This window comes from Echinops telfairi, unplaced genomic scaffold, assembly GCF_000313985.2.
Source record: "Echinops telfairi isolate 266 unplaced genomic scaffold, ASM31398v2 ScPeMD7_7469;HRSCAF=8507_1, whole genome shotgun sequence".
NCBI lineage: Eukaryota > Metazoa > Chordata > Mammalia > Afrosoricida > Tenrecidae > Echinops > Echinops telfairi.
The window spans coordinates 12,611,393-12,628,384 of NW_022111373.1; the positions used below are offsets into that span (position 1 = coordinate 12,611,393).

Consider the following 16,992-nt stretch of genomic DNA (forward strand, 5'->3'; position numbering starts at 1 on the left):
TTAATAAAATATTCCTGATTTAATTCAAGTGGTAGTGGGGATAGTAATAATAGGAGCAGAGAATGATGTGCCTGAGGAGTCAGCTGAAAAGAGAGGTTTGAATCCACCCAGAGGTACCTCAAAATACAGACCTAGCAAATTGCATCTGAAAAGTCAAACGTTGAAAACCCTGTAAAGTAGTACTTCCCCGTCCACATGGAGTTACCATGAGCCCGTAATCAACTCATCACCAACTAACCACAGCGGCGTGATGTGCCAGGCACTGAAGCCGTATGATTTGTTTTTTTAGCGTCTATCCTATGTAACAGGTAAAGTTATTCCAAGATTACAAAGGAAGGAATTGAAGTTCAGAGAGGTTATTCACTTGCACCAAATTACACTTCCAATAAAAGGACAAGAGTCACACCGGGGCCTCTCTGACTCCGGACCCTCCTCTCCCTCGCGATACACCGTACTTTAAGATAGCAGAGATCCTGTGCCTAGATGTCAGGGTGCCCAGCTTGTGTGGTTTCTTCTCTCCCATGCTGACTGACAGCCTGATTTGCAAATAAGATGTCCCTTGGATCTTCTCATCTTTGTGTGAAAATTGTTTGTTCTTTCTAGGAGAATGGAGTTTCTGTTGTGCACCGGTTATACTTCTTTGGTCAAGTGTCAGTTCTGTAAAAGTGAACAAATAGGGTGCATAAGCAAATGTGGAGAAGACAGTGGATGGTGCCCAGCTATCAAAAGATATAGCTTCTGGGGTCTTAAAGCCTTGAGGTTAAATAAGCAGCCATCTAGCAGGGAAGCAAATAAGCCCACATGGAAGAAGCACACCAGCCTATGTGATCATGAGGTGTCGACTGGATCAGGAATCAGGTTATCAAAAGATCCAAAGCAAACAACTATATCAATCAAATGAGGTGGGAGGGGATGGAGTGGAGACCCAAAGCCCATCTGTAGACACCTCAATATCCCCTCACAAAAGGATTATAAGGAAGGGATGATTCAACCAAGGTGCAGTATAGCACCAACGAATCAGGCATCATTCCTGTAGTTCGTGAATGCTTCCTCCCCTGGACTGCCATGACCCAGTTCTACTTTATAGATCTGGATAGACAGGAGTACGCACATTGGTACAGATAAGAGCTCTCAACTCATGGAATTCAGGACAGGTAAAACCCTCACCTACTCTGGGCAGAGGTTCAATACTTGCCCACACTGCCATATTTTTGCCCATCCTGTCCCCTCTACTCAAAGAACGTAGATTCCCCTACTTGCCCTTTTAAGTAGGAGAGCTGGCAGTGGAGTGATTATGTAGTGGCCTGCTAACCACCAAGTCAGTAATCCAAGCCACCAGCTACTCCATAGGAAAAGGATGAGGCTTTCTATTCCCTTCAAGAGTTGCAGTCTTAGAAACCCACAGGGGCAGTTCTCATTGGCAGTGAGTTCAGGGAGTTATTCTTTAAGTAGTACGTAGATATCATTTTTTCCATTTTTCTTTATAGCCATCCTTACGTGACCTACATAGAGGGCGTGGGTGATGCAGACTGTGCCCTGCCTTCGTTACTGCTCTGGGAAACTGTGTCCCCTGGACTTCACATAGTCCCTTGCATGAAATTTTGAACCTGGCAAGTGTTTTCTGGATCAATATGAAAATCAAATGAATGACAGTGAATTAAAGAACCAAGTGGTTCAGCCACTGCTTTGTATTCATTGACCATCCTATTAAACATGGCTGTGCTGAATTGTTCTGGCTGCACAAGAGGTAGGAGCCTGCGAGAACTTCAGAAGGCTGGCCACTGTGAGTTCTGTTTTAACCAGGAGTCCCCAGTTCATTGCAGGATCCACATGCTCACTCCCAAGAATATAAAAGCGTAGGAAAGTCCCTAAGGAAAGGGGAATGACTGTCCAAATTTACAAAGCCAGTGTTAGCAGTTTTAAATTTCTTTGACTCACTGCTACATTTGGACCAAGGATGTATTTTCCATATATGAAAAAATAAATAAATGTAACATTTTAATGTGTAAGAGATCTTTGTTTATGATTTTCAACAATCTGGTCCATATTTTCATAGATTGGATTTATTTATGATTGAGTTATATGTGCCATGGATATTTCCATGCTATTTATTTTGTAACCACATATGTGCTAACTATAATGAATTGAATGAATTCATAATTATTATTTTGAGTACAAAACTGCATGTTATCTGCAACTTTATGCTCAAAATGGAACACGCTGAACATTGCCTTAATTTCTTACTCTAGTTAACACAAATAGCCTGAGTCTATACCACATTACAGTTTTATATAAGTAAACTGACTTTTTGTTTCAGATGTGGAAAGCCATTTCTGTATGGCAGGAAATTTCCTTGGCCATTTTAATTCTAAAACAGAATTGTTTCCCCTTTTCCTCATATGCTAACTAAAAAAGTCAAATTCCTAACTTGATGTAGTCTAGTTCATTTAATCAAGCTTCTTTTTGAATTATTTTGAAAAATTATTTTGTTACTTGCATGCAATACCAGTGTCAGTCAGCTCTTAAAGAAATTGAAACATACCTTAATAATCTTTGCACACTTGTTAAGTTCCCTCAGACGAAGCTCTAGTGTTGGCAGGGTTGAGCACTTGACTGCTAAGCACAATGGCCGACAGTTCAAACCCACCCAGCAGCTCAAGGGAGAGAGACCTGATGTGCTTGAATATAGATTATTGCCAGAGAAATTCGATTAGGGCAGCTCTGCTCTGTCCATTGGAGTCCCCGTGAGTTAAAATGTTCTTGATGACATCCTACAGCAATAAAACAATGCCCTGTAAATACGTTTTGGCATTTATTGTCATTACAATATCCACAGCATTATTAACACCATTACTTCCCATATTGTAACACAGGCACGGCAGCATGACCAGTGGGCATAAATGAACGCAGCCTAGACTTGACAAGCACGGTAGACAAGAAGACACGTGTGCTTTTGCGCAGGCGGATTTTAACTGTCGTCCTGAGGAATTTCAGGTTGATGCTGCAAGCAGTGATAGGCCACTAGAATCTTTTTAAAACAGCCCAGAGACAAAATTTATCACTAGGAAAACAGTGGGGGTGTGGCTGTGTTTACGAGAAATAGGTAACTTATACAGTGACATGAAGTGATGGTCAGCATGTGTTGCTATGTGAAACACAGTCATTCAGAGTACAACATAGTTTACATGTTATGCAGCACTTCTTGGTCATGCTGAGTGTTGCTTACATGGGCCTGTGTGCTTTCTCAACTGAAACCAGTATAGGGTGGATACCAAACTCATAAAAATGTTCAACTGAAAAGGTGTACAGAGAAAGAGAAAATGGTTTTGTGAAAGAGTGTTTGCTTGGAAAATCGCCTAAACCATGAGTGGGAGGCAAGGCATGCCGGGTTGAATGCAGGTTACCTAGAAGATTAAACCATGTGGAAGAAAGCACATGATTACTTTAAAGGGAAGAGGCAAACCCTAGTAATTTCTAGCAATAATGTAAACATGATAGCATTGTAGATTTAACAAGGTTCTGTAGAACTGATTGATCAAGGCGACACGCCAGCTGGAGCCAGACCATCAGAGGCAGGTGTTGGTACCGGAGAAGCAAAGGAGGAAGACTGAGACAATGGTTGCTATTTATCACGCACCCACTATCACTGATATTCTGACCTGGGAGAGCCTCATTGGTGGATTTTGGCTGAACCCTCCATTGTTAATGAGTAAATTGTAGTCAGCAGGAGGCCTATTTTTTTCTCCAAGATTCAGCCCCCAATTTTTGCCAAGTTTTCATCACATCGTATAATTAACTGTTAGTTCTCGTAAATCAAGTTTAGACTAAATGTCAACTCATAAAACAAATTCTGCTAAAAGTGCCATTATTTTGGTTTAAGCTGGATTTGTATTTTAACCAAAGGAGATGAATGAGTTCCTCTTCTTCAGTGTGGCTGTAAATAAAACTTCAGAGAAAGCTTTTTCAGAGAAAGCAGTGAGGGTGATAAGAGATGGAAGAATAGACTTGTTTTCATTACTTGTGACATGGCACCCTTACAGTTTTAAATATACCCCAAGCAGAAGAATTTGTCCTCAGGTAAAGTGAATGTGCTTCATCTCCCTTCAGCCCCAGTGCGTTCATTCCCTGGGTCCTGGTTGGTGTGCCGGGAACCCTTAAGTTAGTGCTGTAGATGCCTCTCTTCCTCCGAGATTCTTCCATGTGGCACACTTTTAACACACTGCTTTCTTTTAAGGGCCATACACTTTCCGGAGAGATTCTAGAAGCTTCTGCTTCTAGATTACTTTGAAAGATACTCTTTTTGGTAGTGTGAATTGAGTAGATTTTTCATCTTGATATGTTTTTGGCTCAAAGAATTGGAAGTAAATTGCCTGCCTTCCTGTTGATATTAGAAAAGACAAAGTGGATTTTATTTTACATGTTACTAGAATTTATAATATTCTTTCTCTCCACCTTCTCAAAGAAGGCTGGGTTTGTAGAAATATGTATTTTTAGAACTGTCCAGAGATTTCCCAAGCTATATGGGTCAGTGGTTTTTAATATTATTAAATTTGAAGACCATTCTCAATATGAAATTTCTTTACATTTTCATCTGATTATAATTTCATATCTTTGATGTAGAAAATACATAAAATGAAGCTACTGGGATATTTCTTAATTATAAATGGACTTCTGTTTGATCACTCTAGAACAGTGGTTCTCAACCTTTGGGTCATGACCCCTTTGGGGGTCCAATGACCCTTTCACAGGGGTCACCCGACTCATAACAGTATCAAAATTGCATTTATAAAGTAGTAACGAAAATAATTTTATGGTTGGGGGTGTCACCACAACATGAGGAACTGTATTAAAGGGTCACGGCATTAGCTCTAGAATCACTGTATGTGGAAATCTGTAGTGCAGACACGTTGGGAGGCATTATATACTCACATTGCCGTGCATGCCCAATGTAAACGTGAGTCTGTGGACCCCTTGCAATATCATCACAGACAGTGACAGTCCAGAGATGGTGTAGCACAGGTTTCTCAGGGTCACATGTTAGGTTGTTATCCATATTGTTGGGCATTTTACTTATTTTCAATGTGATGCTATGACCCATAGCGAGTCATGGGAATTATAGAGTGCTTCTCATTTTGTTATGATTTCTAGCTTAATTATGTACATGAAGGTCAGAGAATATAGTTAGATGGTACTAATCCTTTGAACTGTGTTTATATTTGCTATATGGGCCTAATAAATGTGATCAGTTTTTGTAGATTTTCCTTATGCGCTTGAAAAACATGGTTGCTCTGATTGTTGGATTACTATCCTAGATGTATTCATTAGATCACACTTGTTGCATATAGTGTTAAACCGTTCTCTCTGCCTACTGAGTTAAGAATTGCATCCTACCCACGCTGATGGTGCTGTCCCAGTTTCTCCATTTGTTCTATCAGCTGTATGTGGGATTGTTAAAAAGTGATACTGTTTAAAAGTATTACAGTGTTATATTTCCATGGCAAATAGGGTCTTATACCAGGAAAGCGCTCTGTTTGTCTTCTTTTCCTCTTAGTTTTTTCTAAGTATTTTATCTTGTTCTAATCTCATGATATTTTTGTCGTTGTAAGTTGCAGTGGAAGTTTAAATACAATTTGCCTGCTGTATATTCACCTGTCTGCTTCCTTTTATGTTTTAAATGTGCCTCATCTAAACAATCTAAATTTTAATTTCTGACTTTGTTTTGGTACCCTGCAAACCATTATCATTTGAATAGAGACTTAAAGCCATTTACATTTATTATAGTTACTGAGGCTCTCTATTCCCAAAGGAGTAAAAGTCTTGGAACCCAAAGGGGCGTTGGCCCCTTCCTGTAGGTTTTCTCTGAGTCAGAATTGACTCTTTAACAATGCAGATAGTAGATTTTGTCACTTACATATTTGCTGTCATTTTTACTAGCTCCGTTTTCCTATTTGTCTCATCTTTTTTGTTACCTTTCCCCCCTTTCTTTTGGATTTAATGCATTTCATTTCACTATGCCCAACCTTCTTCTCTGTTTACTAGTTACCGGACATACTATTTACATCCTGTTTTAGGGGTTCTCCAAGACACTTTAAGATTTATATCTAGCATTAAATGTAAAATTAAGCTATATTTTTACCTAGGTCCAAACAGTAAAAGATTATAAGAACGGCTTACCTTTCATGCCCTCCAAATTCCTACCATATTTCCATTTTCTGCCTGCAACAAATTAGTTTTTGCTGTGTTGATGCTTGGTTAGATTTAACCACGTTTATTAATATTTTGATCATCATTCCTTCATTCATCTCAAATCTTCCATTTAGAATTGCCTTTCTCTGCCTGAGGCACCCTCTTTTACATTTTCTTTTAGCAAGACCCTTATGGTACAAAACTCTCCATTTTTGCCTTTCTGTAAATGATTTCAGTTGACAGCTCTTTTATATCAGTATACAGAAAATACTACATCATTATTTTCAGGTATCCATTGGTGCTAATTAGAAGAATAGTCCCAAGCAAGTTCCCATTGGCTCAACCTTATAAATGAATCTCCTAGCTAACTGTGTTTCATTATCTTCACTGTCATCTCCTTCCAGGACCTCTTCAGTAACCTCTTCACCGGTCTTCTGCTCAGGCTACGTCTTCTCACTGCAACCAAAGACATCTTTTAAAACTGTAACCCCTTTCCTCTGCTTGCAGCCCCTCGATGATTCTCATAGCACTCAAAGTAAAATCTGAAGCCCTTCCTTAAGGTCCTACATGACTATACATCATCGTTCTCTCTCTCTCTCTCTCTCTCTCTCTCTCTCTCTCTCTCTCTCTCTCTCCCTCTCTCATATTCTTATACCTTTTCGTTTGCATGTTCTTCTCTGGTCACAGTAGCCCTTTGTTCTCCACACACATCAAGTTCATCCCCCTCTGTCTTTTTAGAATGCTCTCTCACTTTGTTCAGACAGCTGTCGCTGCCTCAACAGAGCCTCCTCTTATCAACCTTACTAAAAGTGTGCCTGTAGCAGTCTCAGATGTAGCTGCATAACAAGCAACCACCATTTCTCAGTTGCATACGGTGGCAAATTCACATATCTAGGGTGGGATTGAGTGGCTGCATTCTTTCAGTGCCACGTCTGTAGATTTGGCTCCTTGCTGTAAGTTGGACAAGTGCCTCCTTCCTCCACATCATTAATTTCTGTGTCCCTTTAGTGGTCCAGCAGTTAACCTAGTTGGTTGATAACTAATACACAGGCAGTTCAGAGTCCACCTGGGGATGACTCAGAAGAAATGCCTAGCAATCTACTTCTAAAAATCACCTATTGAGATCCCGAGGGGACGCAATCGTACTCTGACGTACATGGGGTTATAAAGCTGCCTGTCGTGATTTGGAATCATACAGCATGGAATAGGTATCTAGTGAATACGTGTTGAATGAATGAATCATGGTATGAGTATAGATAATAGAATTTAAAAGAATAAAGGAATTAAAAGTATAACGTATATTATGTAAAGTAATTAAGTTCATCATGACCTCTTTTTCATATTCTTATTTAGAAGGATTGGTGTAACTTTGCCATGGCTTCTGTTTTGTTTTTCTATGTTCAGATCAGAGAACAGGCACATGTTTCTCAGGCCTGGTAAACGGTCGCTGCGCACAGGAGCTCCCAGGCAGAATGACGAAGATGCAATGCTGCTGTGAGCCTGGCCGCTGCTGGGGCATCGGATCCATTCCCGAGGCCTGCCCTGTCAGAGGCTCTGGTGAGCATCTGTCTGACCCCACCGCTCAGGATAAGCACTGCGAGGGAAGTTATTAGCAATATGTACTTGGCTTTAGTTCTTCAAACTAGGTCATCTTTTATCCTCATTAGTGTTTTCTATATGATTTGATGTTGGATTTAGAGAAGATACAGAGGTATTGTGTATTTGGGGATCAGTTTTGAAAATGCCTAGCTTATTAACATCAGTGGGCAAAAAAAAAAAATTCCTGAAGTGGAGTGAGACTTGTTTGTACCCATTTATTAAAAACTTTTTTTGAATGTTAGAACTCGAATTCAGTTTTAAATTCTTTCATCTCGGAAATTGAGGATCTTTGTTTATAAAATTTATAACACGTGTATAAATAATCTTCATTCATACAAGAGGGCTGCAGAAAGTGTGTGGGGAGTGGAATTAAGCGATAATGGAAGAACGTTTTCAAGCCGCCTCATATTTTATTTCATATTTATTAATATCCTTTCAGTGCATAATGACCCAATCCTTGAAGATAGTTCTTATCTTATCCTTGAAAACTAAGAATAAAAGACCGAGAGGCCACATAACTGCCGAGAGGCCACATTTACTGCCACATAACTAAGGCTGTGTGTCCATTACTTTAGAGAGAACGTGAAGTAGCGCCTCTTCATATATATATTGTATACATTAAAGTGCAAGGAATGGTTGTCATGTAAAGGTCTCTGTATTGCTTAACATTGTCTCTTTCACAAGAGCACTGGTGACACAGTGGTTAAGTAGTCTGCTGCAAACCAAAAGGTGAGTGGGAAAATCTACCAGCTTCTCCAGGAGAAAGCTACAGCTGTGTACTTGTACAAAGACTTACAGCCTTACCTTGGAAATGAGGAGGCCCTGTGTGATACCACCCCTGGGGATGGGAGATGGAGCTATCCCAGGGGCTGCCAGAACAGGTCCCTACAGACACCTTCTCAGAGATTGTGGGCTGCTGTACAAAAGTGTTTAATTGCTGGGGAATGAAGGGGTGAGGGGTATGGTCGAGTAACTTGTCCCTACAAAAGAGGTTAAGATTTGGAAGTTACCCCAATGGGGCAGTTTCTCTGTGTTGCAATAGCGTTACTATGAGAATTGTACTATGAGAATTGTACTAGAGAATTGTACTATGAGAATTGTTACTAGAATTGAGACAACAGCAATGAGTGGTTGCCTTTTTTACTTTAAATTATAAACAAGAAAAACAATGAAATTTCAGAAGTATGCTTATAATGATAAATGCCTATATGTACTGTTACGGATTTTTAAAAAGTGTACACATCTCTAAGCCATAAAATAGCAAAATTATATAGTTAAACAAAAGAGAAGCAGTGTTAATTCACAGGAAATAATTTTGGAACCTTATAAAAAGAGGCTTTATGAGAAATTCATAGGAAAAGTCATTTACCTTTTAATCCCATTTTCTATTATTTTTTTTGCTCTATCAATAATATATTGTAGTAATGTTAATACTGAAACAGTTTCTTGAATGATTTTTTTTTCTGCTGATACAGTCCTCTAATTCTGAGAATGGTTAAGAAATTTTAGACAGTTGTCTAGTATTGCCACTTCTCTTTCAACATTGTTACATGTCTGCCGTTATTTACAATTTTGTGTCTGGAATTTTATAAACACTACTTAGGAGTTTAAAATGAAAATGTGCACGTAGACCATTATTAAGGCACACAACTTTAAAAAGCTCACATGGCAAGTAGGTTTTAATGTATTTCTGAAGTAGCTATACCCTTTCCTGCTACTGCCAGAGTAGGAAACCTTTTATCAAGATAATCTACTTAATCTCATGTACTAGAAACAAAAAAAAAAACCAGAAAACAAGCTCACCGCCATCAAGTCACTTCTGACTCATAGCAACCGTGTAAGACAGGGTAGAATTATCTCTGAGTCTCCAGATCTGTATCTCTTACTGGGAGTAGGAAGCATCATCTTTCTCTTGTGGAATGGCTGGTGGTTTTGAACTGCTGACCTTGTGGTCTGCAGACTAATGTAAACTAAAACCATCGATTACAATACAATGTATTGACCGTATGGAATGGTAGCCAAGTGAAGTTTCTTTCTTCCAGAGGAATACCGCAGACTCTGCATGGATGGGCTTCCAATCGGTGGGATTCCTGGGGGTGCTGGTTCCAGACCTGGAGGGAATGGCTATGGCCCGGGCGGGGCAGGCTTCATTCCTATCCCAGGAGGCAATGGCTTTTCTCCTGGCGTTGGGGGAGCTGGTGTTGGAGCCGGAGGACAGGGACCCATCATCACCGGACTAAGTGAGTGCCCACGGTTGCGGATGTGTCTGTCCTTTAGTATTCTGCCTCAAGTGTTTTTGTATGATCTAAAATCTTTTTAAGTGTTTTTTTTTTAATTAGTTAATGTATGTAAACACCTGCTCAGAGGTCAAATGTATCATGTTGCAAGGCAGAATTCTTAAGATCATTTTGTTTTTCTGTTGCATAAATTTCTGCTACAGTGGAACAATGAATGTGTGACCCAGACTCTCTTTGAAAAACACAAATGAGAGCTCAGTCATGCTCCAGTCCAGATGACACCACCAAGAAGGGTTCTTATGAGGGGACTGGGTTTTTATTGCGGGGGAGGGGGCGCAGGAGGATCATGGTGTTTCTTTCAGCTGCCCTGACCATGCACCACTTGAATTCTTTTCCAGAACTATTGCTCAGCTGAGATAAACTGAATTTGTCCTGCTCTGTGCCTATCCAAATATTATCATGCAAATAGCTTTCGCTTCTTCACCCTTTTTAGTTAAGTAACTTAAGAAATTGAGAACTTCTGGCCAGAATTGGCATTGGTGTACTTAACATTTAAGTTCATATTTTTATAAAGAACTCCTCTTGCTAATAATATTTAATGATGTCCCACAGTGCTCTGTTTATTCCTTTTGGCATATTGCCTGTTTACGATATCTGCATATGCAGCTGAGTCACAGAAGGGAATCAGAAAGCATCTGAATCTACAGTAGAACAGCCCTAATGTTTTAAAAGACATCGTTATGGGCAATATTTCTATATATGTAACCTCACAAAGGAATACAAGTTAGAACCATGTGCCCAGGAATATGTTTAGTTCTTCTCCATTAGGGTTTAGTAAAAGATAGAAAATGGTTGACTTTGATAAACCCTTAAGTAACTTATTATTAAATACCCTTATCAAAATCAACTCAAAGAAAAGTAAGGTATATACTAATGATTAACTTTTCTTTACTTCTGTTTTCGTTTTCCTTAGCAATCCTGAACCAGACCATAGACATCTGTAAGCACCATGCTAATCTGTGTTTACATGGACGCTGCATCCCTACTATTTCTAGCTACCGATGCGAGTGCAACATGGGTTATAAGCAGGATGCAAATGGCGACTGTACAGGTAGGTTCTTGGTTCTGTGACCCTTATCAACTTTTAATAGCTCTTAGACTGTGGAAACAATTGGAGCAGATATTAAGAGAAGAAAAAATTCTTTTGCAGTGATGTAAATGGCCCAGCTCCCTTTCCATGTGCATACTCTTCCCTGTGATTCCTTGAACTTGCTTCTAAGTTCAGGGACCTCAGGAATTCCCCACTCATTTACATCCCGAATCTTGTCATTGTTCCTCTCTCTTTGTTTTTCTTTACTTCCTCCCTCCTTTCTTTGCCAGAATTGTCAGGGTTTTGGGGTCAGAGTTCTCCAGAGAAACAAACAGTTTCAAAGTGTAGACAGAGAGATTGAGATTAATTTTAAATAATTAACTCACACAATTGTGGCAGAAACAAATTAGAATTCACAGGTCAGGAGACAGGCTGAAAACTCTGGAAAGATTCGGGGTTACGTCGTGGGGCGGGATCCTTTTCCCATGGAAAACTAATTGGTTAAGGCCCACTTAAGTTATGGAAAGTTGTCTGTTTACTTAAATCAACTGATTCAGATGTCAAGCACAGGTGAACACTTTCATAACAATATCTGGACTAGTTTTCCACCAAATAACTGAGCTTCATAGCCTAGCTGACACATTTAACTATCACACTGTATCAGTTAATATATTGTGAAAATGGCTTTACAGAACATTAATCTATCTTTAGATGGCAAGACCAGAGATAGGCTGCTAAAATCTAAGCACTTCAGAGCCGCAGTTCTCAAATATTTTCATCTCAAGGCTCCTTTCACTCTTGAAAATGATTGAGGGTGGCATTTATTAATAATCACCATATAAGAAAGCAAAGATGAAAACTTAAAAATATTTATTCATTTTAAACCCTGATCATGTTAGCATAATATTTTTATGAAAATCTTTTTTAAAACAAATATATTGAAAAGTATGTCATTCTATTTTTGAACTTAAAAATCTATTTAATATAAAACAGCTGGTGTATAATATCAGCTTTTCTTTTTAATCTCTTGTAATGTGCTGGCTGTTTAAAAAAGGCAATGAAAATCCATCCTTAAACATATGTAGCTAGTAAAGGGAAGAGAACTATCTTAATTTCCTTTTTAGATTAATATTTTAATTGATTATTTAATTCTGGGGGGTTTTCTGGTGGAAGGGGCTACTCTACTAAAACTTATCAGTGGAAGATTCTCAGAGTTTAGTTGCAATGAGGAATCTGAAACTGTATCAGTAAACTTTGTATGTTGGGTGTTGTAGAGTAGGAAATTATAACAACATGCAAAGTTTTGGCTGAACAAAACTGCACATATGGTAGTGGCACTAACTGATTGATGAAATTAGCAAAAAAGCAGGTTGGGAGACAAGAGTTGATGAATCTCTTTTGGGTGTGTTGAGGGCTTCTTAATAGATTGGGGGCAAATTTTTTTCACAGAACCTAGTGGAGATGGACTCTGGCCACACGTTTGTAAACTAATATCATGCGGGTTTGCATTTTCTACCTTGTTAGCATGTTAATGTAAATCATACACAACTCAAGCATCTGCAGTTTACCCAGACTTTGTAATAGCATCATTGCATTCTAGTGGAGCTTATCATTGACCTTGCATAGTTACAACTTCAAAGATTTTTTATTGTGTTTCCAACTGTCGGAATTATGGGAGACAGCGTCACTATCGGGGCGCATTTTCAGTACAGCTTTGGAGGCTGTGCTCTTTCTGTTTTCAGTCCTTTAGTGGTGACAAATGAGTTTGGGTACCAGGAGAAGCTAAAATGATTCAAGTTAACTACCTAGTGTCCAGGCTAAGATAAGAGTGGTAGCTGTTTTAAGTATATTAGTGTTTTGAGGAATAACAAATTGCCAATCATATCTGTACCTTCTACCTGTTAAAGCAGTACAACTCACAATGCAATAAATGTATTCAAAGATCAAGACCAGGAAAGTAGAAATGGCCCCATTTTGCTATCAGGTGAGTTTCTCTTGATGCCTGGAAGCAGTTACCTTTGCTCATCCCATTTTCCTCTCCTTGTCCTGAGAATTCTACTCTAGCTTGAAATTGTATGACTCCCCTGGCATCTATGTAAATTAAACTGCCATAGCAATGGTTTTAACTCACTCAAGCTCCTCTCCCTTCAGTTGTAGGAAACAATTAGCCTTTGCAGTTGGTTCACAAGTAATTCCAGAGCTCTCACAAATTCAACTATAGATATAGATACTCTAAATAAAAATGTGAACCATTCTTCAAGGTTTAAGCACTTTCCGAGAATCTAACCATTTTGACATCAACATTTTTGGTGATTCTTTCATTGATATCAAAGATTGAAAAATCTCATGAACTTCACTTAAAAATGCTCAGTTCCCAGGAGACCTTGAAGTGCGGACTGTAGGTTTTTAAATATTCTTGCTCCTCTAAACAAGGCAAACGATGTGATTACTTGGAGATACTCGGCTTGGAGGCTTCAGATTAGAGAGGCATGGGATACACATTCCAAAGCACGGTGGTGGTCATTTGTGATTAATTTCATTCTTAAAATAACCCTGGAAAGCAAAGCAAACCCAAAACCACTAAATGAAAGTCTCAAATAGTAGGCATTATAAAGTCACTTACAAGCCCAAAGCCAAACTCACTGCCATCGAGTTCTTAACACCAAAGCAACCTGGTGGCCTAGTGGGTTGCACGTTAGAGACAGCTAACCACAAAGGCAGCAGATTGAAATCACCAGCCACTTCACATGAGAAGGATGAGGATTCTGCTCCCATAAAGATTTATAGTCGCTGAAACCCACAGGGACAGTGCTAATCGCTGTGGTAGGGTCACTAATAGGAGGCACAAATGAATTAGGGTTGCCCAGGACACAGGTGGCAGAGGTGTCAAAGCAACAAGGGGTCTTGGGAACAGTTTACCTTCAGAGGTTGGTAGGTGCATGGACTCTTACTCTGCAGTAGAGCAGAGCTTTTACAGTGAGGCCTACGTCCGTAAAGATGGATCGTCAGCACGTGTTCAATTGGTGCATTTCAGAAATATGCACACAGTTTAGAGTATCTTCAACGCTTGCCAACTGAAGGTGGCATTTTATATTGGAAAGTCTCTCCATTATAGTTAACTCGTGCTCGAACTTTTCTCCTCATTTTGTGTCCTTTTTTAGCTCGGGAGACTGCATATTCTTAACCAAAGGTTAACATGTAAATGACTTTGAAGGGGCAGAAGGGATGTTTTGAATGCGTTGGAAATGTGTTTAATCCTGTTATTCTTCATTGTTTTTATTTTGTCCACTGTGAGTTGGGTCACTCAGGCTCTAGCCCCCACCCCACTCCCCCACCCTCCACCCTTTCCCAGAGAGCTTTAATTGCATTCAGTGTGAGTGTTTATTTAAATGAGGCTGGTGAGTTTGATAGAGTACAGTTTTTCTTTTAAGAACATCTGTGAAAGGAGCAGTCTGTTTATTTAAATGGTAAACCTGTGAATTGACTTCATTGTTGTACTCTCAAATTTAGCTGACACAGGATATGTTAATGGTTTCGACATGCACAAGGGGGCTTCAAAAAGTTAATGGAAAGGGGGAATTAAAAGATAAGGGGATTTTCCTACAAACTTTTGGAAACCTCCCCTCACTCCCCCCGCCTATACCTGTAATGGCAAATTGGTATGTCCTCCCAGGCCTACCAGGTATTAATTTGCCAGCATTCAAAATAACATTTAGAGAGCATTACAGAGAAAAGATGAATTAAACTTCTAATGCTGAATGGCACTTGTGATTTCCCCAGCATGGGACTCGTCCAAACTTTTTCATCTGTCAGCCACAGCTTGGTGTTGCAGACGCTGAATTCTACAGTATGGTTTGAGCTGAATCAAGCCTTAAGAGGACATGAATTCAAAGCCGGGGGTGGCATTTCTTACTTTTAAGATTTGAACTAAAAGCAAAGACTACAGAGATTAAAGGCTCCAAGATACAGGAAACTATGAAAGATACCAGGCTATTGTTTTCTTTCGTTTCCATTTTCCAATGCTTGCTTCTGAATATACTATAAAATACCCCAAAAGGTACACATATACCTGAGCTCACAAACAATTTACAATCAACAACCAGGGAATTGATAATTTCTCAAGATTTTCCTTTAAAACTAATAGCAGTCACTGCCAGGGTTATAAATATATCATCAAAATATTTTCATTGTTTGAACACTACCCTGAGCCTCAGAATGGCTCTTCAATCAAGAGTCCTATAAATAATAAGGATTTTTAGATGCTGCGTGTTTAGAACCCCTTGCTCGCTCTCTCCAAGCCCATGCCTTTAATCACTGTAGTTTTCCAACTGAAAAATCATTATTCCTTGATTAAAGCAAACCCCCTTATAAACTCCAATAGGCAATACTCTCGTAAGCCCCCAGACTAGCCTCTGCGTACATTTGAAGCAAGGAATTTTCATTCATTTATAAATACTCCGGTATTTAGAGTGTTACCCATCTAACTGGCTTTCTCTCAAATTTGGGAAAGCTAAACGTACTTTAAACAAACATCTCTACAAATGGAGTGAAGTCTGTAATGGTTTCTTTTGCTGCTCACAGATGTTGATGAATGCACATCAAATCCCTGCACTAATGGAGATTGTGTTAACACACCTGGATCCTATTACTGCAAATGTCATGCTGGATTCCAGAGGACTCCTACCAAGCAAGCATGCATTGGTAAGGCAGTTCGCTCTCACATATGAAAATATTCTGTGAACTGTAGTGACCAAGGCTGTTGAGGTTACAAGTACATGTATTAAAGGAAGACATGGAATGAAGTAAGTGCTGTCACACGATTACAGATTTATTGTATGCTACCCCCGGAGTCTCAAGGCCCTCAGAGGTGCCTCCTTGACACACCCACACTGTTTGCACTGGCTTCTCGGTGTCTGGCGTCATTGAAATGCAGTTTGTCTCCCTTCCCTGGACCACGGCTTCCTGTTGCCACGTAACATCAGTAGTCTTCCCTTTCACTCATGACCACGGCTCCAGATTTATTGTCCTTTTTAACAACTGTTTGCTTTGCGCCCCTCTCGTAGGTCCACCAGCAAACATGCACCGTCTTTGTTCACGGTCTCAGCGCTATGCCCACCACTGTTGTTCAGACTCCACTGTCACAGCTGATTCATCTCGGAATCCTTTTAGCAGATGGCGTCTTTTTCATTTCCTGTGCATCCATAGGTCACTGCTCAAGTCCACCTTCCCCTCGTAGTACTCCTAATCCGGAGTTTCTGGAGTGACTGTCCTCTCACTGGACCCTTCGCTTTGACTTTCAAGGCATTGGGTTCCCAGGCCAAAAGCAGCCACGCCACTCCTTCCCAAGGCATGACCCCGCTCAGACTCTTTCTGCACACCCATCTCATCTTCCAGTTTCTTACCCTCTTCAGCTACTCTAAGTCAGGCCTGTAGAATTGCTTATGTCCACCTACTGTGGAAAAAGCCAGTGAGAAATGGAAATTTTGCTAACCTACTGTAATGTGTAAAACATTTATATTGTATGCTAAAACAATCTGGACATTGAAAATACCATTTGATATGGAAAATGTCGTTTCTATGTAAAAACAACCTGGATGTTTAAAATGATATCATTTTACAATTTCCGTCTATAAAGTGTTGAAAAAGCAATATGCCTGGCCACTGTTCATCTTTCAGATATTGATGAGTGCATCCAGAACGGGGTTCTTTGTAAAAATGGTCGCTGCGTGAACACAGATGGGAGTTTCCAGTGCATTTGCAATGCCGGCTTCGAATTAACTACGGATGGAAAGAACTGTGTTGGTATGGAAATTGCCTGCTTCCTTGCAAAAGATTATTTAAAGCACATATACATTCTTACTAAGAACCAGGTCTATTGTT

The 16,992-nt window shown here is 39.7% G+C and overlaps 1 protein-coding gene across 1 annotated transcript in view; it reads left to right on the forward strand.

Moving 5' to 3' along the window:
* The window catches only part of FBN2 (fibrillin 2), a 266,701-nt gene that overhangs the window by 131,599 nt on the left and 118,110 nt on the right, over positions 1-16,992 (forward strand). Inside the window, exons 9-13 of the mRNA XM_004696589.2 lie at positions 7,591-7,743; positions 9,828-10,025; positions 10,996-11,133; positions 15,694-15,813; positions 16,789-16,914. Coding sequence (XP_004696646.1) covers positions 7,591-7,743; positions 9,828-10,025; positions 10,996-11,133; positions 15,694-15,813; positions 16,789-16,914 — 735 coding nt within the window. The remainder of the gene's footprint in view (positions 1-7,590; positions 7,744-9,827; positions 10,026-10,995; positions 11,134-15,693; positions 15,814-16,788; positions 16,915-16,992) is intronic.